The sequence below is a fragment of the Chenopodium quinoa genome, unplaced genomic scaffold (assembly GCF_001683475.1).
Source record: "Chenopodium quinoa cultivar QQ74 unplaced genomic scaffold, ASM168347v1, whole genome shotgun sequence".
NCBI classification, from domain to species: Eukaryota; Viridiplantae; Streptophyta; class Magnoliopsida; order Caryophyllales; family Amaranthaceae; genus Chenopodium; species Chenopodium quinoa.
This window is the reverse complement of record NW_018742329.1, coordinates 1,585,760-1,610,645: the sequence shown is the minus strand read 5'-3', so window position 1 is coordinate 1,610,645 and position 24,886 is coordinate 1,585,760. Positions and strand designations below refer to the sequence as shown.

The 24,886-nt window shown below is 37.1% G+C and overlaps 1 protein-coding gene across 1 annotated transcript; it reads left to right on the top strand.

The window, feature by feature from the left end:
- Window positions 1-7,707: 7,707 nt before the first annotated feature.
- On the top strand, window positions 7,708-24,079 carry LOC110689907 (obtusifoliol 14-alpha demethylase-like). Its single transcript, XM_021866737.1, has 3 exons — window positions 7,708-7,935; window positions 15,061-15,327; window positions 22,969-24,079. Exons 1-3 carry the CDS (start codon window positions 7,708-7,710, stop codon window positions 23,965-23,967), a joined length of 1,494 nt encoding a protein of 497 aa, XP_021722429.1. The 3' UTR covers window positions 23,968-24,079.
- Window positions 24,080-24,886: the final 807 nt, after the last annotated feature.

Sequence of the window (24,886 nt, the reverse complement as noted above, 5' to 3'; positions counted from 1 at the left end):
TACTATTGGACCCATATGATGGACCAAAAAAACTGGATTGGCTGTTTTCTTAAAATAAGTTTTCAAAAACAGAGAGAAGAGTAGAAATTAAAACTATCCGTAACACTAGACTTTCCACACTTTCACTTCATTCGATTATGATTCAACGTGAAAGGTACTCATCACTGGGTTTGGTTTTGGGGAGACACAAAAGGGTATCTACAGCCATAAAACCATTTCAGTCCCAAATTAGTATTTTGGCCATAACTTCCTCATTATTCATCGAAATTGGGTTTATAATATATCGTTGGAAAGCTCTTTGCGAGCACGAACCAACTACAATACTATTGGACCCTTGTCATGGATCAAAATAGAGTAGAATTCAAAATTAGAACGAAGGATATTTTAAGAAAAACAACTATATCACTAAACTTTTCACACTTTCACTTTGTTCGATAATCAATGACGTGAAAAGTATTAATCACTAGGTTTGGTTTTTGGGGAGACACATTTGGGTGTCTATATATACCCATTGTTTATAATTAATAATTGACCCTAAAAATTGTGTTTTAATGAGTTTTTATTAAAATAATATTGCTGAAATTTAATTTTAAGTACTACTTTTGTGTTTTAATAATGAAAAGGGGTTGATTACCCATAAGTAGTGAAACTTTTAACTAATTTTAATGGAATTTTTAGAGTTTTTTGAAGGATTTTAACCTTACAAAGTATATTGTATTTTTTATATAAATATTGTAATTTAGTTTTTACTGTGGGGTTTTAATTACCCATTTAAAAAAGAGTTTTAAGGGGTTGAAATCAAAATTTTAGCTTATAAGAGAGGTTTTAAAGTGTTTAAAAGTTTTTGAAAATTTGTGTAATCAAGGGATTGATTGAGTTATGTACTTGGTATTATTGTAGGAGATTTTAAGTTGAGTGATTTCTAGCATTTTGGCTAGTTAAAAAGATGATATAATAAGGTACTTTCGAGTACTTGGTATTTGCTAAAGTGTGTATAAGCATGCTAGGAATTATCTGATTAACTAGACGTTAGTATCATGCTAGAAATTGGTTGGAATTGTGTTGGATTGGATTGGTTTTGTGGATTGCATTGGTTTTGCAGGATTGGATTAGTTTCATGGATTGGATTGGTTTTGTGAAGTTAAATTGGTTTTGATGATTTGTTTATAAGTGTAGGGAATATTTAAACATCAACTTTGAGCCCCACTGTGATTATGCACTTAAGCATGGTGGCGTCCAAAGGGAAAGAAGCTAGAGATAAAAGAGTCGCCAACAAGTTTTAGGAACTTGTAAACCGTTCACGAGTGTTAAGTTTACACCCCATTCACGATCACGGAGATCGCTAACTCCATAGTGGTATTGATTCATAAATGGATATCGGGGAATGAACCCTCCATTAATAGGCCTCTACTTTCTTCTTATGATATTCATGCGCGTTTTCTGATGTACATACAATTATCAAATTAACCCTAAGCATCTTTAAACAACGTCAGTTGATTATTAATGCACAAATAAATCTATTTTTGGCGATCATTTGAATTAAAATCATATTATCCTAAATAAAATTATTATTTATCTTATTCAGAGTGATTTCAAGTACAAATTCTTAAACCTGCAGAAAGGGGTGTGATCAAGCAATAGCAATAATAACATGAATAATCAAGCAACATATAAGAGGAAGACATATTAACAAATTATATATAAATTATTAGTAAATTAGTAAATTACATAAAAGTATATATATATTTCGATACAACAATCATCATCATAATAATATCCTCAAAGCTTAATATTAACAAGATCGATCCTAGGCATGAAACTAAACGGATTAATAACGAATCCTAGCATGTCACTAATAATGAAGATCAAAGCTTTAGCATAAACATAATACTAGACAGCATAAAAGCATCCTGACATGATACTAAAAATTATAAGCATCCTAACATGATACTTGGAATCATAAGAACATCCTAACATGATACTAGGAATTAATATAAGATTCTAAGCATGATTTTTATATCACAAGACTAATTAAGTAATCGAATACTCATTTTGATATCTCATACCTCTTTCTATCGAAACAATACACACGGTAGCAAACTTCAAGATAGATCAAATCAAACAAATAAATAAAGTAATAATTGAAATATAGATTTGGGACCAAACCCTTAGAACTATCAACCTTTAACATCGAGGTCAAAGGCAACTACGAGTTTGTATAGGAGTATTCGAAACTCGTAATGAGGTATGGTGTTTGATTAGGAAAAGTATCAAAGAAAAGTGTTCTTGAACGCGTCGGGATGTGTTTAGCCTAAGGCTAAATAAAGACTAGGCTAAAAATCAAGAAAAGAGAGAATAAGTTTTATCTTAGAGAGGGATTAAGATGATGATTGTTGGTGAATGAAAACGGAGGAAACTATCCTCTATTTATAGAGAAAAACAATGAAAAAGATCGAAAAAATATTTAGAATTCGACTCGGAGTAAAACAGCGTTCATTGCAAATCGATGGCCACATCGCTTTGCTATGCTTATATCGTTACGCGATGTTATATCATTACGTGATGGTTATATCACCACGTGATGCTTATATCGCAGCGCGATATTTCCATCGCCTAGTGATACTTTTTGGGAAGATAGGATTCGTACGGAATCCTTCTTCTAATCAAATTGGGTTAGACAAATTTCTGTACTTACCTATATTTTATAAGAATTTAATCTAATTAAAACAAATTTTTATCCGATATAAAGTTCTTAATCTTTATCTTTTCATTAACTAGATAAATTAGGACCTTATAGAAGATTCAAGAAAATAATAATCGATCCTAATTGATTTAGGATTAAAAAAAAAGTCTTCTAGATAATTCTAGAAACGTGTGATAAATCCTAATAGGATTATGAATGAGGTTAGGTTAATGAACCCTCCACATAATCATTGGGCAGCATAAAAGGCTCAGTTTGCGCTCGGTTTAGTATTTTAGTCATAACTCATTCGTTATAACTCGGATTTGGGCTTATAGGATATTGTTGGAAAGCTTTTTTCAAGCCCCATCAACCTACACAATCATTAAATCCTGATTATAGAGTAAAATAAACTGGTTTGGATTTTTAACAAAGAGAACACAATATAAATGATTTTAAGGACACGAAATGAATGATTTTGTATTAAAACATGTAAATAAAGACTAGAGATGGGGAAATTCAGGAGACTCTTTAACTTTTCACCGAACTCGATAACCAAAGACTTGAAAAGTACTCATCACTTAATTTGGTTTTTGGGAAGACACAAAAGATGCTCACTAATGAATAAATGATAGGAAAAAAGATAAGATGTGTTTCTTGAAATCATTATTACTCATTAAATCATTTTATTTTAAAATTTTTGTGAAATGAATATGAGTAAACTTTTAGGCATGATTTAATTGAAATGAATTATTTGTGAAATTTACGATGTTTAGAATAGTGTATATGAACCACACTTTTTTCATGGTATTTTTAAAGGCTTATTTGATTAAACTCAATGTTTAATTTCATTTGAAATAATAAAATGGAATTTTATTATATTACATATAATTTTTATTGCTTCTATAAGCATGAGAATTAAGCTATTAAGTGTATTGTCTTAGTACAGAGGGATAAGTTATATTGTGATGCCTACGTGCATTTAAGGTCTTATAAACACCGAGGGATAGAATTTACTGCATTATGCGCTTAAGGTGTTTTAACACTAAAGTAGTATAAAAAAGATTCACCATTTCGTTATTTGTGATCACTAATTATTCTAGAATATAATTGAATGAATAAATTGGAATGTTTGATTACTTGAATAAATTGTATTGATTGATTATGTTGTGGATTGAGAGTCATCACCAAGTCTAAAATGTAACTAATGTAACGTGAAAGAGATTGGGCACCAAAACGCTAATTGGAACGTATATACCTCAAGTATAAACTGTTACTTTAGAAGAATACTACAAGAGGGGGGGTGAATTATAGTTGGGGAGAATTTAGCTAACTTTGTTTAGAATTGATAAAACAAAGCTAAAGGAACTTTAAAGTCACACAAAGAGATTTTACGTGGAAAACCTCTTGGCCCTAACAAGAGGAAAAACCATGACCACTTGGGATTTTAGGAAAGATTCTTCACTATAATAGGGCAAACAACCTATTACAAGCTAAAGAGTCTAGCTTTAAGCTCCTCAATGAACTTGAAGTTCCCAGCAGCAAGTCCCTCTACTTGCTGCTCTTCTCTTCTCTCTATTTCTCTTCTGACTTCTCTTAGAGTTCACTCAAACTCCCAATTCCCAAATACAACTCAAAGGAACATACTCTAGTGAAAGTAATTAAGGAAATTGACAACTTAAGTAGAAGGTGACTCTTCTTTTAGAAAACAAAGAAGATAGAAAATTATGATTGAGCAAGGTGAAGTTTTCCAGAAAACAACTTTGATATTTATAGGAAAACATAGCTTGATTAAAACTCCACAACCTCCATACTTAGACCACTATTGTTGCACATTAACGCCACTTTTCTCCACCACTTCCAGAGCAACAAACATGTCCTAAAACAAGGGCACATTGAACCTCTTAGAAGCAGTTTCTTCATTAAGTGGAGAAGACTCAATCAACAGTAAGTTGCGCAGGTTTAGAAAATAAGTTTTGCAATATTTTTGAAAGATATCTTTAGCGAAATAAAAAGATATTTATTTGGAATAAAATCAGAGAAGATATTTGGGAAATTCTCTTTGGTGAACTCCAACTTTTTCATTTTCTAAGTGGCAAACATTCTTAAATTTTATTATTAATGGTAAATAAACTAAAATGATTGATTACCATTGATAAGTGTTATTTCCTAAACTATAGTTAGTTTTTTATTTTTAAATTATATTGAAATTAAAAAAAAAAAACCCAACCCCTCCCCAATTCCACTGCCAGTCCCCTCCCCCAACCTAGCCCCCTCCCGACGGCCGAAAACCGGCGAACTTCCTCCCCTAGCGCCGGTGGCCCCTACCTCCTCCCTCTCCTCCACCTGTGACACCTCCACTCTCCCCTAAAACCCAAACCCATTTCCCCGGCATGAACCAATAACTCCCTCAAAAACCACTCCCCTCCCCACCGTTGGTGTCCAAACTCTCAACCCCGCACCAGCGAACCCGAACTGCCCCTCCTCCTACCATCTCCACCCTCTAAAACACTAAGTCGAACCCCAAAATTAAAAGCCCCGTAATCGAATTTTAGGGTTTTGATTTTGGGGTTTTAGGGTTTTGAGGTGGTGATTTTTTGCTATGGTGGGCGGCAGCGACGTGGGGGAGGGGACTTCGGCTGCCGGCGAAGAGGTTTCGGGTCAGGCGTCGGTGGTGGCGAGGATGTTAGGTGGGTAATCTGGGGAGGCTGTTGGGATAAGGTGGCTAATTAGTGGGGGTTAGATCGAGGTGGTGGTTTGGGAGATGTCGGGATAGGTCAGGGGTTTCAGGTCAGGCGTCACCGGCGCCAGGGGTTCGGTAGGGGTGCCAGCCGCCGGCAGAGGGAGGGGAAGCTTGTCAGTGGGTGGGGGAAGGGGTGGTTAATTATTTTAAGTTTAGTTTAATTATTAAATTGTTAAAAAGTAATTAAAAACCTAACTTTAGTTAAATATTATTGTTAAAAAAAAACCTAACTATAGTTAAATTTATAATAAAATATAATAATTAATTTCATACGTAATAAGTATAAAAAGTTTATGAGTACCAAAGATAATTTTTTAAAACTTTGTTCACCACTAAGAAAATTAAAAAGTTGGAGTTTACCAAAGAGAATTTCCCAAGATATTTTCAAAACCAACTTTCCTATTTTATAGCAATCAAAGAAATTCTATCTTTTAAACAAATTTAAAACGCATTCCACTAAGTATTAACTCCTAATTATTCTCACTTTCATAAAACCTAAACATAAAATATTTTTAACTTTATAATTCTCTAAGAAGTCTCTGCTCCAAGTGTTCTTTTCTCCTGCTTCTACTCCGAAGCTTCTGTTCTTTTTCAGGAACACTGCAACATGCCTTCTTATTTTGTATGCTCCTGTTCCTTTGCCTCGAATTAATCCTGCAACTTATAATAAACAAACTACACAACTTATCAAGGCATTAATTAGTTCATTTCTTTGACTTGTGTTATCATCAAAACATCAAGGGCAACATAAACATATAGGGGATCGGAGTGATACGACTTTACATTTGACCGTAGCTTCTAATGGGATTACAGGACGCTGTGTTGTCGCTACTGGAATCAATGGAAGTATAGGGGTTTTGCGGTTTAGGGTTTGGTGGTTGCTGGGATTATTTTAGGATTTGAAGCCACAGTTTTGGGTGGGTAGGTGGCTGTGGGGAAAAGGGAAGGGGGATGATGGTCGGAAAACTTATGGAAAGTGAGAGGTGAGGAGCGGTTGGGAAAGTCGCCGACTAATTTAATAAAGGTGGAGGGGTTGATTTAACGGAAGGGTGAAAGAAGTGGACAGAGAAAGATAAGAGAAAATGAAAAAAAGGAAATTAAAAAAATATTTATTTTTTAAATGTAAGTTATAGTGAATGAATTTGAATGTGACACATGGCATGATGACTTGATATTATAGCTAGGTTGATGACCGTTTGGCCTAATAGAATTGAAGACCCCTCAAAATTTGGGTAAGGTTGGATTATTAGATATAAATGGGCCAAAGGTCGAATTTTTTAAATCAATTTTTACTAAAAAAAAACCATATGATTAGATGCATAACTTTTTTGTACATATTTAGCCAATAAGCTCTCCATGATTATGTTCTATTTTAGTAAAAATTTTAGTAGTTTAATTCACATTATTGCTTACGTCATCAACATCGGTGATTGTTCATAAATGAAGATGAATAGTGGAGGATGAGAAAGTTTAATTGCGAATTTACGGTTTTATGTTCGGGTAATGTTAGGGAAGGAAAAGAAGGGGAAGGAGGTGAACGGGAGGAAAGGGAAAGGAAGATTGATGAGTTTTTCCTTTCAAATCTCTCCATTGTTGAAGGGATCATTTTGGTATAATTTAATCCCTCGATTTCTGTCCTCCTTTAATTCCCTTTACCCCTAATTTGCTATTCAAATGAAAGATATTTACTCTCCATTTCGTTCAATCCAAACATACTTTTAAGGACATGTGAGGTATTATAAAGTAAAGAAGGAATAATCAATTTCACGTGGGTTCAAAAAAATATATATATTATAAACGGATTTTAAAAAAAAAATTAAAATAAACAAGATAGTTTATTGTACGCACCTTGCCAATAGATGGTGCCATTATGACCAATCCTTTTGTTTACAGTAATGATTAAACATTGTTAATTTGATAATAATACAAAAATTTACCGTGCGATTTAACGTATTAGAGGTATAAAACAGGAACACTAATTTGAAATTTTGTACGGAGTATCATTTATTAAGGATAATGTTAATTATTTTGAACGCAACTAAGTCACCTAATACCATCAATAAAAGTTATAAAACTCTGAAAAACCCCAACTCATGAATTCGTGATCGTTAATTAAATATAAATATTAAGCTGTTGCAGTGCTTTGCTGTAAACGATGACATTGTCTTCCCAAAATATCACATACCGAGTATATTTTATTAAGAGTAGAGTACTCCGTAATATATACTTATTCTTCATATAATACAGTTAACTAGTGATTGATTGAATAGCCCAAATAAACATCATGGAAATAATAGACATGATGAACAATAAGTTGCAATTGTTCAATGTATTACTTCTCATTGTGGCAACTATTGTAGCAACAAAATTAATACGTAAAACTCTCTTAATCAAGAGCGACAAACGCTTACCACCAGTGGTGAAAGGGCTGATCCCTTTGATCGGGGGCGTGGTTCGCTTCGTAGCGAACCCTGTAGAGATGCTCAAGGAGGAGTACCAGATGTTAGAAATAGTAATGCAAACGGATGACTCGCGCCCGATCGGGCGGCTCTCTCCCGATCGGGCGAAGGTGGTCAAGGAAAAATCGGGAACTCTCGCGCCCGATTGGGCGGCTTCACCCGACCGGGCGGCGGACAAGAGTTTTTCTACGAGATGTCTCGCGCCCGATCGGGCGGGCTTCGCCCGATCGGGTGGCGGACTCAAGTTTTTGACGAGCCCGATCGGGCGGTTTTGCCCGATGGCTCGCCCGGAATGGGGATTTCAGATCGCTCGACCGGGCGCGACACTACGTCTGGAAAAACCTGATCTCGCGCCCGATCAGGCGGCAGTTCGCCCGATCGGGCCCGCCTTTTTTCCTAGGTCGGTGTGATTACGTGTTTCCTTTTCTAGGACTCATATAAATACGAGTCTTACCTTTTCGTGACATTATTCACTTTTCTAGCCGAAAACACAAACCTACCTTTTGAGATCTGAACAGTTCTTGAGCAATTCCACTCTTCGAGTTCGGGTGCACGGACTACAGAAAGAGTTGCGTTAAACTTGGGGGGGGGGGGGCGTCACTAGGAAACTTGTACCGGTGGTGGCGTATTTCACTTCTAAGGCAGTGGATTATTGTTCCACGGCGCGACTGTGAGTTTGGGATCTTCAATCCAGGAAAGTTCTAATCTTTTATTGTTTGTTATTTATTTCAACACTTGTATTACCAACAATTTAGAAGCGAAATAGAATTTGATTTATTCTGTTGATATCATGACTAGCAATTCTCAAACTCGTCTATACCTAGATCTGTCTAAGGTTGAGTCTCTTGATGGAATTAATTATAAGAGATGGTCACAAAGGATGTTGATTGCTTTTGAACAAGTAAGATTGATTATGTTTTGTTTAGGGATGCTCCAAAACCCATTGAGCAAACCAATACCATGATTGAAATTCCTAGTACTCCTGCTCCTGGGAATAAAGAATCTAGTTCTAGTCAAAGGATCACTACTATTATTGCTAATGAATCTGAAATCAAGAAATTTGATCGTGATAATAAATTCGTTAGAGGTCATCTTTTGAACAGCATGAAAAACAACATTTTTGATTTGTATGTCAATATAAAATCTGCTAAAGAGATGTGGGAGTCTTTAGAGAAGAAATATGGTGCTGATGATGCTGGGAAAAAGAAGTATGTGACTGGAAATTGGTTGAATTTCAAATTGGTTGATACAAAGCCTATTATGGACCAAGTCCATGTGTATGAAAATTATGTTGCTGAAATTCTTGCTCAGGGTATGAAGATGTGTGAAATCCTTCAGGCTAATGTCTTGATTGAAAAATTGCTTGATTCCTAGTCTGATTATAGAAATCACCTCAAGCATAAAAAGAGGGATCTAACCCTAGAAGAACTTGTGATCCACATGAAGATTGAGGAAGCCAATAGGCTTAAGGATGTTTCCTCTAAGCCTAAAAATGTGTTAGCAATCAAGGCTAACCTTGTTGAATCTGGTGCTGACTCTAACAAGAAAACAAGTGATAATCATGCCAAGAAGGGGAACTCTGAGAAGAAGGGAAATCTCCAAGCTAAGGGCAAGATTGGGAAGAAAGTCACTGGAAAGTGTTGTTCATGTGGTGAAGTGGGGCACTTTGCTTCACAGTACAAAAACAAGAAGAAGAAAAATCTAAAATCGAGTGGAGGAATCAAGGGCCATGCTCATCTGGTTGAGAATGAGGATGAAGATGTCATTGCTGCAGTTGTTTCTGAAGTCAATCTGGTTGAGAACAACAGTGAATGGATCGTGGACACTGGTGCATCTAAACACTTCTGTGCTAACAAGGACATGTTTGTCAGTATGGAAGATGCAAAGGAAGGTGAACAAGTCTACATGGGAAATTCAAGCAGCTCTGAGGTACCTAGAAAGGGCAAAGTGGTTCTGAAGCTGACTTCAGGGAAGACCTTGGCTCTTCACAATGTGCTGTATGTTCCTTCTCTTCGTAGAAACTTAATTTCTGGTGCTTTTTTGAACAAAGTAGGAGTTAAGTTAGTTTTTGATGCTAATAAACTTGTGTTAACCCGTAATGGGGAGTATGTTGGAAAGGGTTACCTTAGTGGGGGCCTATTTGTTCTTGAGATTGTAACTGTTCCTTCAATGAATAAGATTTCTACTTCTGCTTATATTGTTGAATCCATTGAATTATGGCATAGTAGATTGGGTCATGTTGGTGCAACAAAATTGAAACAAATGAAAAGTTTAAATTTGCTCCCAAATATGTCATTAGATGGATTTGAAAAATGTGAAGTGTGTGCGGAGTCTAAATTCGTGAAGAAACCCTATAAATCTGTCACGAAGAGAGAGACCACACCACTTGAGCTAATTCATTTAGATTTAGCATACTTTAAGAACTTGGAAAGTAGAGGCAGGAAACACTACTATATCACCTTCGTTGATGATTGTTCTAGATATAGCAGGGTGTATCTTTTGAGGACGAAGGATGAAGCTGAGTCCAAGTTTCTTGTATATAAGGAAGAGGTTGAAAATCAGTTGGAGCGGAATATAAAAAGAGTTCGCTCAGATAGGGGTGGAGAGTATGGCTCAGATTTCCTCAAGGACTTATGTGAAAGTGAGGGAATAATTCACAAAGTTTCGGCCCCGTATACTCCGCAGCAAAATGGTGTGGCAGAGAGGAAAAATAGGACCTTTAAGGAAATGATGAATGCAATGCTCCTAAGTTCCGGGTTGCCAGACAATTTGTGGGGTGAAGCGGTTCTATCAGCTAATTATGTACAGAACAGAGTAACTCACAAGAAGTTAGACAAGACTCCATATGAAATATAGAAGGGTTATGCTCCAAACTTGAATCACATAAAAGTGTGGGGGTGTCTAGCTAAGGTGGGCTATCCATCGTTCAAGCGCTCAACTACAGGTTCTAGGACCTATGATACAGTGTTCATTGGCTACGCAGAGAATAGTGCTGCATACAGGTTTATGAGTCTGGAAGATCGCTCTATATCTGAATCTCGTGATGCAGAGTTCTTTGAACATGTATTTCCTTTGAAGAAAAATTTTGTTACAAACGATGTTTCTTCAGTTCCTTCATCTGCAGAGCCAGAAGATACATCCCCTAGGATTGAAAGTGAGATTCAACCTAGGAGAAGTAAAAGGCAAAGAGTGGAGACAAGCTTTGGACCTGATTTCCTAACAGCCTTTATAGCAGAGTGCGAAATCTAGGTGAGTTCGAAGATGATCTAGATGAGATCATGTTGTTTCTACAGGTTGTGGATGAAGATCCAAAATCGTTTGAAGAAGCTATGAGTTCAATGGATGCAACCTTCTGGAAGGAAGCTGTAAACAGTGAGCTTGACTCAATCATGTCAAATGGAACCTGGGAGCTTGTGGACCTGCCAAAAGGGAGCAGAGCTATTGGGTGCAAGTGGATTTTCAAGAGAAAAATGAGAACCGATGGCACCGTGGAAAGGTTCAAAGCTAGATTGGTGATAAGAGGATTCACTCAAAAGTTTGGCCTTGATTATTTTTATACTTATTCTCCGGTGACTAAAATTGCCACCATTCGTGTTTTGTTTGCTTTAGCTTCATCTTACAACTTGATTGTGCATCAGATGGATGTTAAGACAACTTTTCTGAATGGTGATTTGGAGGAGGAGATCTACATGGAACAACCTCCGGGTTTTGTAGTTCTTCGGAAGGAGAATAAGGTGTGCAGACTAAAGAAATCCTTATATGGCTTGAAACAAGCACCGAAGCAATGGTATGAAAAATTTCATAAAACTATTCTTAGTTTTGGTTTTGTTGTAAATGGTAGTGATGCATGTGTGTACTCTAAGATGTTTGGTGCGCAATGTGTGATATTATGCCTGTATGTTGACGACATGCTCCTGTTTGGCACAAACATGTGTGTCATAAACGAAACTAAGAAATATTTAAATTCAAAGTTCGAGATGAAGGATTTGGGAGAGGTAGATGTGATCCTTGGTGTTAAAGTTACTAAAACCAAGAAAGGGTATTTTCTGTCTCAGTCTCATTATGTGGAGAAAATTCTGAAGAACTTTAATTGTTTTGATTTGCCTCCTTTGAGAACTCCTTTTGATCCTTCTGGAGCTTTGGTGAAAAATGTGGGGGACGGTGTGTCTCAAACTGAATATGTAAGGTGCTTGGTAGTCTGATGTTTTTGATGAATTGCACTCGCCCTGATATTGCTTTTGCTGTTAGTAGACTTAGTCGCTATACTCATTGTCCTAGTGAGAAACATTGGGTTGCTTTGAGGCGTGTGCTCAGATATCTATGTGGAACCATGTCTTGGGGATTGAATTTTGTTGGTCATCCTTTGGTTCTTGAAGGGTATTGTGATGCAAATTGGGTAACGGATAGTGATGAAACAAGCTCTACAAGTGGCTATGTGTTTACCCTTAGTGGGGGTGCAATTTCATGGAAGTCTGGTAAGCAGACATGTATAGCTAGATCAACTATGGAAGCTGAGTTCATCGCATTGGATCTTGCTACACAAGAGGCAGATTGGTTGAGAAATTTGCTTATTGATATTCCTTTGTAGGGGAAGCTGTCACCACCTGTTTCTATGCATTGTGATTCACAAGCCGCTATATGTGTTGCTAAAAATAGGGTTTACAACGGTAAGAAAAGGCACATAAGAGTCAGACACGAGTCCGTGAGGCAGTTATTGTGAATGGGGTTATTTCGTTGGACTATGTTCGAACAGAGAAAAACCTGGCAGACCATTTTACTAAGGGTTTGAGTCATAGACTAGTGGTTGAGTCATCAGCTGGTATGGGTTTAGGACCCTTGTTGTAATGACTTGAAATGGTAGCTATTCTAGCTATGTGACATGATACATTGGTTATAATAAATCAAGAACCTGTTTTGGTTATTCTGTTTCATTGCAATGAATCATGTGGATTTGTTATATGTGTATCATGTGTTTGAATCTATTACTCTATAAGAGTGGTAAGTTGATTATGTTAGGATGAGTTTATCTCTTAATGTCATTAGTCCAGTTGTTTTCTGAGCAGGGATAGGTGGAGGTTCTTAAAGAGTTAAGACCTTTGTCCCAGTGGCTCTTAAAACAGGATAGATAATGACATCGAAAGTTGAAGGGTTGAACTTATGTTCTTAATGTTCTAGTTCCACTGCATGGATTTCTTAGGTTTGCAAGGTGCTTAAACATGTTTAAGCCTGCAGGGAAAGACCTTTGAATTTGCTGGGAACGTGTGTGAGTAACACATAGGATGAAAACCTACGTGAGTACGAGAGGTGGCCTCTCTCAAGGGAAGACTGAAGTATTGTTTTCCTGAAGTACTCATGAGAGCCCAAGTGTTGGCCTAGATTGGCTGAGTTGCTTAAGCTCTAAAGTCAAAGTATGTGCGTTCAAGGTCCCTTCCTCGCTCCTAGGAGTTCAAATCTTAGGATACTCACTAGGGAAGTGTTGAAAACCTTGTGCACTAATGTGTTAGTTCAAACCTTTGGATACTAGCATTTAAGTACTAAGACTTTCATTTACTGTTCAGATTTCATGTTGAAGATCCGCTCGCATTAGTGGGGGATTGTTGGAAATAGGTAATGGGTCTAGAGCCTTGTTTTGGTTGACTCATTGTTGGATTTACACCATTTATGTTTATTGAATCTATAACTTTTTCAGTGGTTTGTTGATCAGGTGGATTTAGTAAGGTTGAGCGTGGCTCTTAATGTCATTTGTCCAGTTAATCTTTGAGCAGGGATTGATAATGGTTCTTAAGTGGGTTTAAGACCATTAGCCCAGTGGCTCTTAGAGTAGGATTGATAATGACACCGAAGGTGGAAGGTTGAGCATTGCTTGCTCTTAGTACTACTAGTCCAGTTGCTTAAGAGTAGGGAACAATAGTGATCCTTAAATGACTTAGAATCACTAGCCCAGTTATTACTCGAGTAGGGAACGATAGTGGTACCGAATGACTAAGGTTGGGAGTATCCCTTAATGCATCTAGCCTAAGAGCTCGTTGAGTAATGGATTGATAGATGCACCGACGAGTTGATAGGGTTGAACTTTTTCGTTCTTAATGTTCTTATTCCATTGCACAAAAAATCTTGGATTTGCAAGGTGCTTGAATGTGTTTTAAGCCTACAAGGAAAGACTCTAGATGTGCTAGGAATGTGTATTTTATACACAGATGGAACACCTACGTGAGTACGAGGGGTGGCCTCCTTCAAGGGAAAATTGTGGTGTAGTTTTCCTGAAGTACTCATGAGAGCCCAAGATGTAGGCCAAGATTGGTGGAGTTGCTTAAGCTCTAAAGTCAAGGTATGTGTATTCAAGGTCCCTTCCTCGCTCCTAGGAGTTCAAATCTTAGGATACTCACTAGGGAAGTGTTGAAAACCTTGTGCACTAATGTGTTAGTTCAAACCTTTAGATACTAGCATTTAAGTACTAAGACTTTCATTTACTGTTCAGATTTCATGTCGAAGATCCGCTCGCATTAGTGGGGGATTGTTGGAAATAGTAATGCAAATGGATAACTTGCGCCCGATCGGGCATCGGGCGAAGGTGGTCAAGGAAAAATCGGGAACTCTCGCGCTCGATCGGGCGGCTTCGCCCGACCGGGCGGCAGACAAGATTTTTTCTACGAGATCTCTCGCGCCCGATCTGGCGGGCTTCGCCCGACCGGGCGGCGGACTCAAGTTTTTGACGAGCTCGATGGCTCGCCCGGAATGGGGATTTCATATCGCCCGACCAGGCGCTGTCCGCCCGACCGGGCGCGACACTACGTCTGGAAAAACCTGATCTCGCGCCTTTTTTCCTAGGTTGGTTTGATTACGTGTTTCCTTTTCTAGGACTCATATAAATACGAGTCTTACCTTTTCGTGACATTATTCACTTTTCTAGCCGAAAACACAAACATACCTTTTGAGATCTGAACAGTTCTTGAGCAATTCCACTCTTCGAGTTCGGGTGCACGGATTACTGAGAGAGTTGCGTTAAACTTGGGGGGCGTGCGTCACTAGGAAACTTGTACCGGTGGTGGCGTATTTCGCTTCTAAGGCAGTGGATTATTGTTACACGGCACAATTGTGAGTTTGGGATCTTCAATCCAGGAAAGTCCTAATCTTTTATTGTTTGTTATTGATTTCAACAGTTGTTTTACCAACACCAGAACCTTGGAAGTGTATTCACTATAGATGTAGTGTACAAGAAAATAACGTTCTTACTCGAACCCGACGTATCGACTTACTTCTTTAAGGCCGGCGAGAGTGAATTAAGTCAGAAAGAAGTGTACGGGTTCACCGTGCCTATATTTGGACCTGGGATCGTGTATGACGCAGAGTATTCAGTGCGTAAGGAGCAGTTTCACTTCTTTGAGAAGTCTTTTCGTATCGATAAACTCCGTGGTTTTGTTGATTATATGAGCCTAGAAGTTAAGGTCTGGTTTCTATTTTCTCTATTTTATTACTCTTTATGTTCTTCAATTGGTACAACAGAGTTTGTGCTAGCTTAAAAATTAATCCCTTGATTTCGAATGCTCTTTTTGCATTACTCATATACAAATTTTATTTACTTGTATATATATTTCTATTGATATTTACTCCTATTTTGTTTAAATATAATGAATCATTTTGATCGGCATAGTTGGCGATATATATATATATATATATATATATATATATATATATAGGGTCAAAGGAGAAGTTTCTTAATATGAGTGCACATTTTCTAGTTTTCCAGAAAAATCAAAATCTATATTAATTAGAAAATCAGTTATGCACATTTTGTGAAAAAAAATGCACATTTAGTGAAAAAATTATACACATTTCATCCTTCACATTTTAAAAAACTTCTCATTGGATCCCAACCATATATATATATATTTGTACGTGAATAATGTAAAAATCAAAATGATGCTTTTACAAAAATAGAGGGAGTAAATGTAATCATCATTTTGTACAGGATAATCCCACAATATTTTTTTTTTTAATTTTTTTTTTATATAATTCTGTGTTCTATACTTTTTATGAGTACACTTTTTGATGTTTAGGAGTACTGGATAAGGGCCTGTTCTCTTCCATTGAAATTCAGTTCAGTTCAATTCAATTCAGTTCAGTTCAGTTCAGCTCTTAATATATGTTTAATGATATTGCTAATGATATAAAGCCAAATTTCATTCTTTTAAACTCTTATTACAACGACAATAATAATACTAGTTAGATACATGTATTAATTAAAACATTAAAGAGAGTGGGTTAGGGTGTTGGACTGTTGGGTCGTTGCCTCTGTTAGCTTTTCGTGTTTTTTTCTTTTTCTTTATTTTTAAATATATTTTTTTAAATTTGTTTAAATGGGTTAGATACATGTAAGTGTTTTTTGTTCTTTTGTCATAATACTATTTTATTTTAAAATTAAATAGTATATGTGTTTAAAATGTTTAGAGGTTTCAAGTTTCTAATATATTTTCCATAAATTTTATAATCATATAGTACATTTTTCGTAAATATTTTAATATGTACATTTGTATATACACATATGTATAGTAATAAATAATCAATAAATTATCAAAGATCACTAATCCGTAGTTAAAAATCACTAATTAATAAGTTCAGTTCAGTTCAGTTCAGTTCAGTTCAGCTCAGTTCAGTTCAGCTCAGTTCAGTTCAGTTCAGCTGAGTTCAGTCAATCAAAACAGACCCTAAGTAACATTTTTCTTTTGGCTTTTAATTATTAAATGTAACAGTGGCGGACCCAGTGTTGTTCATGCTGGGTCACATGAACCAGGAAGTTTAACGGTTAAAATAAATTATCTATGATTCAGTGGTTAGAAGCTTTAGGTGAGGTTTCTCCTCAAGGTGGCGTGGGAGCAAGTTCCACAACAACCACTTTATGGCTTGTTTTTTTTTTTTTTCCCTGACATTTTATTTTGTACATACATGTATTTTTAATCATATTTATATATATATATTAATTTACTTATTTAAATTATTCAAAAAAAATAAAAATAATAATTAACTTATTTAAATTATTCCTTTAATTTATCTTATGCAATACTACTATGGGTAGCATTATAAGGGTACTAAGGGATGCTCTTTGATTAAGCAAGTCTTGTTAGAGTATTTCTAATTTTGTTAGTCAAATTTGGTTGTGATTTTTTGTAATTTAGATCTACCCATTATTCCCAACGTTCTATTTTGTCAATCATAACAAGAAATTTTTTCTAGGTGTATGGAGTACCAAATTTTGTAGGAATTTGACAATTTTTAACCAAATTTGTGATAAGGAGGCTACAAAGCAATATTACGCAACTAGTAGTCTTGTAATTATTTTGACAAATAGTAGTCTTGTAATTGGGTATGCTCTTTGTTCAGTTTTACTAGCTGTGATAAATAAATATGCAATTACTCAATTAAATTATCCTCGATTGTTGTTTGCCATCAATATATAACCTCCCTCTTTGGGGGTTTAGATTTTGAAGAAACTAAAGTTGATGGTTGATATTGACCCACTACCTATAAAATCCTAGATCCACCACTTTAATGTAACACTTTTACTTGTCAATTTTTTTAATAACCCTCCCCTCAAACCCCCCCCCCCCCCCCACCCCCCTTTTTTTTAAATTTTTTTTTTTATTTTTAATTATTTGATACAGACCTATATTTCTTTCTTATTTTATTCAATTATTCACTACTTATTTTACGGAGGGGAGCTTGGACTGTTGTGATACAAGTATTGTTTTTCTTTCTTATACCTACTGCACTCCTACCCCGGGATGGGAGATACCATTTTTTAACATGTAAATATACTCCAACTAGGCAACTATACTTTAAATTATAAGATCTTCACATTTTCCAAGTACAAACTTTTTATATATTTTTTTTCATCAATAATGGATCAATGGCTGGTATCCCAGTTTTGAAATCATGCTTGCTAACGCCAAAAGTGCCTAAAATATTACTGTAAGTCAACTAAAATTAAAGTATTTGCACATCACAAATGAGAAAATTTAAAGCTTAATGTGTCAAGTGTGTAACTGTTAAGATATATTTAGGAAATATTTAGTCTAGATATTATTTAGATATTATTATTTCCATATCTCTAGAATAGAGTTGTCATATTATCTTTGTTTTCCTTAGCTGTTAAACACGAGTTGGTGTAGGCTTAGGAAACTAGTTTTGTATTATTATAAATAGTGGGCTCATGAAGCTAATAAGATCAAGCCAAAGTTTACAGTTTTACATGGTATCAGACGAAAGGTTTTCATACACTTCATAAACCATGGCTGGCGGTGATGATCAACCACCACCACCACCTCCAAAAATTGAACCAAATTCTCCATATTACCTTGGTTCTCAAGATCGACCGGGGGATTTCATCACTCCCACCCGCTTAACAACATATAATTATGACTCTTAGGCTGCCGACATTCAAACGGCGTTAGAAGCTCGAAGGAAATTTGAGTTCTTGGATGGCACGATCACTACTCCATCCCCTCCTTGCACGAAGTCCGATTGGACGGCGATAAATGCAATGCTTGTTTCTTGGATTTCTAATACCATTGATCCTGATTTAAGAACAACCCTGACAAAATTTAGAGAAGCAAAATCCTTTTGGGATCATCTTAAGCAACGCTTTGCTCAAACAAACGGACCTCGCATTCAACAATTGCGTTCCTCGATTGCAAAGTGTGAGCAAACTAAGTTAATGTCGGTCTATGTGTATTATGGCAAATTACATACTTTGTGGCAGGAATTAGATAGACATGAGCCTTTGATTTCTTGTTCCTGTTGTGCTTCGTGTACATCCGGAAAATTGCATGAAGAGCGACGAGCACAAGCCCGGTTACACGATTTCTTAATGGGTTTATTCCCAGATTATTACTCTGCCTTGCGTACACAAATTTTATCTCAGGATCCGCTTCCGAGTCTTGACAGAGCCTATCAATTGGTAACTCAAGAAGAGCGTGTTCGATCAACAAAGCAGGAAGTCGAATCCACACCACCTGACCCCGTTGGGTTCGCTGTGCGTGCAGGCAATGATGTGGCAGCGGCGGCTCGTGGTAGAGGTAGGAACAATGATAAAATTGTATGTTCTAAGTGCCGCAGGACTGGCCATGAAACCTCGAGCTGTTGGGCAGACATTGTGTGTGGATATTGTAAGAAGAAAGGTCATCCCGAAACCCACTGCTATGAGCTTGTGGGAAGGCCAGATAATAGAAAGCAGGGGCAAGGTCGTGGACAGCCACGTGCTAATGCAGCCACCAGTGGCAGTCAGTCTTTACTTACCCCCGAACAGTGGAAGGCTATTGCGGGTGTTATGGGTAATGCTCAAATTCCGGAAAATAGATTGACCGGTAAGTTTGATGTTTCATCTTGGATAATTGATACCGGCGCGACTCATCATGTCACCGAAAATAGCTCTTGGCTAGTTGATACGAAAAATATTGAATGCCCTGTTGGGCTGCCGAATGGTGCAAAAGTAATTGCTACTTTGGTGGGATCCGTTTGTTTATCGGATAAAATTACTCTAACCGGAGTCCTTTATGTACCAAATTTGAGTTGCAATTTACTTTCTGTTTCTCAACTTAATGATGATTCTAACACTATTGTACAATTTGATTCGCATGTTTGTGCTATACAGGACCAAGCGAAGGAGCTGATTGGAACGGGACTTAGGAGGGATGGACTATATTATTTTAGCAAACCGAAATTTGTGTTTACTATTGAAGCTACATCAAAGTTGGAGTTGTGGCATCGTCGTCTTGGACATCCTTCCGAAAAAGTAGTTAAGTTGATTCCTACTGTTAGTGGTAGTAAAGATCATCTAGACATAGGGTGTGAGGTGTGTATGCATGCTAAACATCCGAGAGATAAGTTTCCTTTAAGTGATAATAAAGCTTCTCGTATATTTGAGAAATTACATTGTGATTTGTGGGGTCCATATCGACATACTTCGTCATGTGGAGCTCGTTATTTTTTTACTATTGTTGATGATTTTTCAAGAGAAGTTTGGATTTATTTGTTAGTTGATAAATTAGAAGTTTTTCAAATGTTTATGGCGTTTGTTGCAATGGTTGAGAGACAATTCTCTCAAACAATTAAAGTCGTTCAAAGTGATAATGGGACTGAATTTAATTGTTTGCTTGACTATTTTCGGGCCACTGGAATTCTGTTTCAAACATCTTGTGTAGGAACTCCTCAACAAAATGGGCGTGTTGAGAGAAAACATAAACATATTTTGAATGTTAGTCGAGCTTTGAGGTTTCAAGCAAAATTGCCCATTTATTTTTGGGGTGAATGTGTTCTCACAGCCGCTCATTTGATCAACCGTACTCCAACTGCCCTTTTACAAACTAAAACACCCTTTGAAATTCTCTTTGACAAATCACCCTCTTTTGATGCCATTCGAACCTTTGGGTGTTTATGCTTTACTCATAATCAGAAATAAAAGGGAGACAAATTTGCTAGTCGCAGTAGAAAGTGTGTGTTCATGGCATATCCGTTTGGTAAAAAGGGGTGGAGGTTGTTTGATTTGACTACGAAAAAATTTTTTGTCTCAAGGGATGTCAAATTTATTGAAGAGGTTTTTCCTTTTGAGAGTCCTGAAGCTGTGAACATTTCACATAGTGAGTATGATGCTCAAGATATTCATGAGGATTTTTCTGAAATTATTTTCGGGGAGAAATTGGATGTTGGAGGTAATTTAGAAGAACAGGTCATCGAATTGGGCCCTAGTCATGAACCAGCGACATGTCCACCATCATCAGCGCTCAATGGGCCTCCCAACCAGCAGCCCGAGTTGGAGTATGCTCAGGCCGCTGGAAACACATCGGCTGCTGGGTCTTCCAATTCGCAGCCCAATGCTGCTTCTTCTTCAACCGCTGGAAGACTAGCGCCAGTTGGGCCTATGCATATGCAGCCCACTTCAGAAACCTCTAATGAGGCCTACAATGCAACAAGCACCGGTGACAATGCTGAAGACATGGCCGGTTGTGATCAACAAATGGGTCGTGGATTTCGATAAAAGTTTCCAAATGTCAAGCATCGTGATTTTGTGACACATACGGTTTTTGCTAATAGTCCTCTTCCCCCCCCCACCCCCCGTTGTGATCGCTCCTCAGGTACTCCTTATCCTTTAGCACATTACATAAATTGTGTCAATTTTTCTAGCAATTATCAGAAATTTCTTGCAGCTGTTATCAAGGGTAAAGACCCAAAATCTTTCAAGGAAGCCATGAAACATGATGAGTGGCGACAATCTATGAAGGAAGATATTCGTGCTCTAGAAAATAATGGTACATGGACTTTGGAACATCTTCCTCCCGGGAAACGTGCTCTCGGCAGTCAATGGGTCTATAAGACCAAGTACTTATCCAATGGAGATATTGAGCGACTCAAATCAAGATTATTGGTGTTCGGTAATCATCAACAAGCCGGTATTGACTATGAAGAAACTTTTGCTCCGGTTGCCAAAATGACTACAGTTCGTGCCTTTCTTGCAATAGCGGCTTGCAAAAATTGGGAGATACATCAAATGGATGTTCAGAATGCTTTTCTACATGGTGACCTGAAAGAAGAGGTTTACATGAAGCTTCCCCCGGGTTCGAAAGCCCGGATCCTTCTTTGGTGTGTAGATTGCGCAAGTCTTTATATGGCTTGAAACAAGCCCCTAGGTGTTGGTATGCAAAATTGTCGTCGGCTTTAAAACGGTATGGTTTTCTCCAAGCCTACTCTGATTATTCTTTATTCACATATACTAATGGAAAAACCCAAATAAATGTCTTAGTTTATGTGGATGATCTTATTATTTCTGGGAACGATTCCGCTGCACTAAAGGTTTTCAAGGCATATCTTAGTGATTGTTTTAAAATGAAAGATCTTGGACCTCTTAAATATTTTTTGGGCATTGAGGTGGCTCGTAGTACTTTCGGGTTGTTTCTGTGCCAAAGAAAGTATACTTTGGATATTATTTCTGAAACAGGTCTATTGGGAGCAAAGCCAAGTGGGTTTCCCATGGAACAAAATCATAGACTTTCTCATGCTAGTGGCGAATTGTTGCACAATCCCGAAGCATATCGTCGTCTAGTGGGACGACTCATATATCTGGCAGTTACGCGACCGGACCTTGCTTACTCCGTTCACATTCTATCCCAGTTCATGCAACAACCTCGCATCGAACATTGGGAAGCTGCTTTGAGGGTCGTGCGTTATCTAAAAGGAACTCCAGGACAAGGAATATTGTTGCATTCAGATAGTGAGCTCACCCTAGAGGTTAGTGTCCTTTCACACGACGCTCGTGTCCTTTCACACGACGCTCGTTGATCGGATGGTTAGTGTTTCTCGGAAAATCTCCGATTTCATGGAAAACTAAAAAACAGCCTACAATTTCTTTTCTTCTACAGAGGCGGATACAGGTCTATGTTTGGGGCCACTTGTGAATTAAAGTGGCTCAAAGGCTTATTGTTGAGTATGGGTATTCAACATCCAAAAGCAATCAAGTTGTTTTGTGATAGTCAGTCTGCGTTACATATCGCAAGGAACCCTGTTTTTCATGAGCGTAAGAAACACATAGAGGTCGATTGCCATTTTGTTCGTGATGCGATCAATGAAGGCTTAATTTCAACATCCCATGTGTCTACTAAGGATCAATTGGCGGATATATTCACAAAAGCACTCGGGAAGACTCAGTTTGACTATCTTCTTTCCAAGTTGGGCATTTTCGACCCTCATGCTCCAACTTGAGGGGGGGTGTTAAGATATATTTAGGAAATATTTGATCTAGATATTATTTAGATATTATTATTTCCATATCTCTAGAATAGAGTTGCCATATTATCTTTGTTTTCCTTAGCTGTTAAACACGAGTTGGTGTAGGCTTAGGAAACTAGTTTTGTATTATTATAAATATTGGGCTCATGAAGCTAATAAGATCAAGCCAAAGTTTACAGTTTTACAGTAACCCAAATATGAAAAAAAGAGGTACCCCTACTTTAAAAAAAATAAAATAAAAATATTGAGGTACTAAGATCTGTCTTTTAATAGTTCGTTGATGATTCTCAATTCATTTCAACATTACGCAGGATTATTTTTCCAAATGGGAAGATATTGGTGAAGTAGATTTAAAACAAGAAATGGAGAATCTCATCATCTTAATAGCAAGTCGATGTTTTCTTGGTCAAGAAGTCCGTGAAAGTCTCTCGGAAGACATAGCTACCCTTATCTATGAAATCAATGTTGCAATGGGTCCTCTAACAACATTGTTCCCTCATCTACCCATCCCACCTCACCGGCGCCGCGACAAAGCCCGTAAAAGACTAGATAACATTTTCTCAAACATAATATCTTCTCGTAGATCATCACCAAAATCCGAGGATGACATGCTGCAGAGTCTTATTAACTCCAAGTACAAAGATGGTCGTGCCACAACCGTTACAGAGGTAACAGGTATGCTCATTACTGCCCTCTATGGCGGTCAACGTTCAGGTTCTGCTACGGCTACTTGGACAGGTGCTTACCTTGTTCACTATAAGAAGTTCTGGTCTGATGCTGTGGAAGAGCAGAGAAGGTTGATGAAAAAACATGGAGACGCGATAACATATGATGTAATATCTGATATGCATCTTTTATACCGTTGCATCAAAGAAGCATTGAGGCTACACCCGCCACTAGCAATGCTATTGCGTAAATCCCATAAAGATTTTAGTGTGACTACTCGAAAGGGTGACAAGTACGAAATCCCAAAAGGCCATATAATCGCAGCCTCACCAGTTTTGTCTAATCGTGTTCCACATATTTACACAAATCTTGATAGTTACGATCCTGAAAGGTTTTGCCCTGGAAGAGAGGAGGATAGATTGGCTGGCCCATTCTCGTTCTTATCGTTTGGTGGAGGCAAGCATAGTTGCATTGGTGAGACATTTGCATACTTGGAGATAAACACTATATGGAGCTATTTGATTCGGAACTTTGAGCTCGAGTTGACTTCACCGTTCCCAGAGACTGAATATAATGAAATAGTATGGAGTCCGAAAGGAAAGGTGATGGTACGATACAAGCGTAGGAAACTTGTTATTGAGTAAATGTTGGGATTGTACAATTCTTCAACTAACTCGGTCTTCGTTTGTAATAAAGTTTGTTTTAAGAAACTATCCAATGACGCAAATGCTTTTTTATATTTAACGAACAACCGAAAGAGAAAACAAATAAGAGACAATTGTGAAAAATGACTTTTTAAGTGTTCGACTTTTTGAAAAAAGGACCTTTTAAGTGAAAAATTGTCAAAAAGGACATTTTAAGTTGCATTTTGTTTGTATGGGAACTTGGGTGAACTTGAGTGGTGGTCAACGCCGGAGCTCCGGCATTGACTATCCGGCGTTGACTATCACGTGTTAGTCACATGACTTATTTAAAAAAGAAATTCTAAATTTCCCTTCTTTCCCGACCTAACCATAGGAGAGAAATTTGGGGATTTTTTAATTTTTTTAAAAAAAAAAGTCATGTGACCAACACGTGATTGTCAACCCCGTAGTTCCGGCACTGATCACCACACAAGCTTACCGAAATACCCCATACAAACTAAATGCGACTTAAAAGGTCCTTTTTCAAAAAGTTAACCACTTAAAAAGCCCTTTTCACATAATTAATATTAGTATATTCATAAACATAGTTTAACATGATTAATATTAACAATACTTACTTATAAAATAAAACTTTCATATATATTTTGGTTATATCGGTTTTTAGTATCTGAATAAGATCAATTCAATCTAATTCAAAAATCTGAATTTTCAAAAAAGTTCAATCCGATCCGATTGATTTCAAGTTTAGATTTGATTCATGGTAATTTGGTTTGGATTGGACTTTGGTTTCTATCCAAATAATGGGTGCCCCTACTTTCACTTTCATTGTACCCATATTACTTTTATAGTTTTATCGTGCTAAACTATTCATCCAGCCACATTATTATATTATAGCAAATTCACTCTCATAAAACTCCAC

What these genes read in the sequence shown, in the direction of transcription:
- LOC110689907 (XM_021866737.1), top strand. Translation starts at nt 7,708, where the DNA reads ATGGAAATAATAGACATGATGAACAATAAGTTGCAATTGTTCAATGTA. An exon ending in AGTACCAGATGTTAGAAATA is followed by an intron (nt 7,936 to 15,060) that starts GTAATGCAAACG and finishes TACCAACACCAG; the next exon opens with AACCTTGGAAGTGTATTCAC. An exon ending in ATATGAGCCTAGAAGTTAAG is followed by an intron (nt 15,328 to 22,968) that starts GTCTGGTTTCTA and finishes AACATTACGCAG; the next exon opens with GATTATTTTTCCAAATGGGA.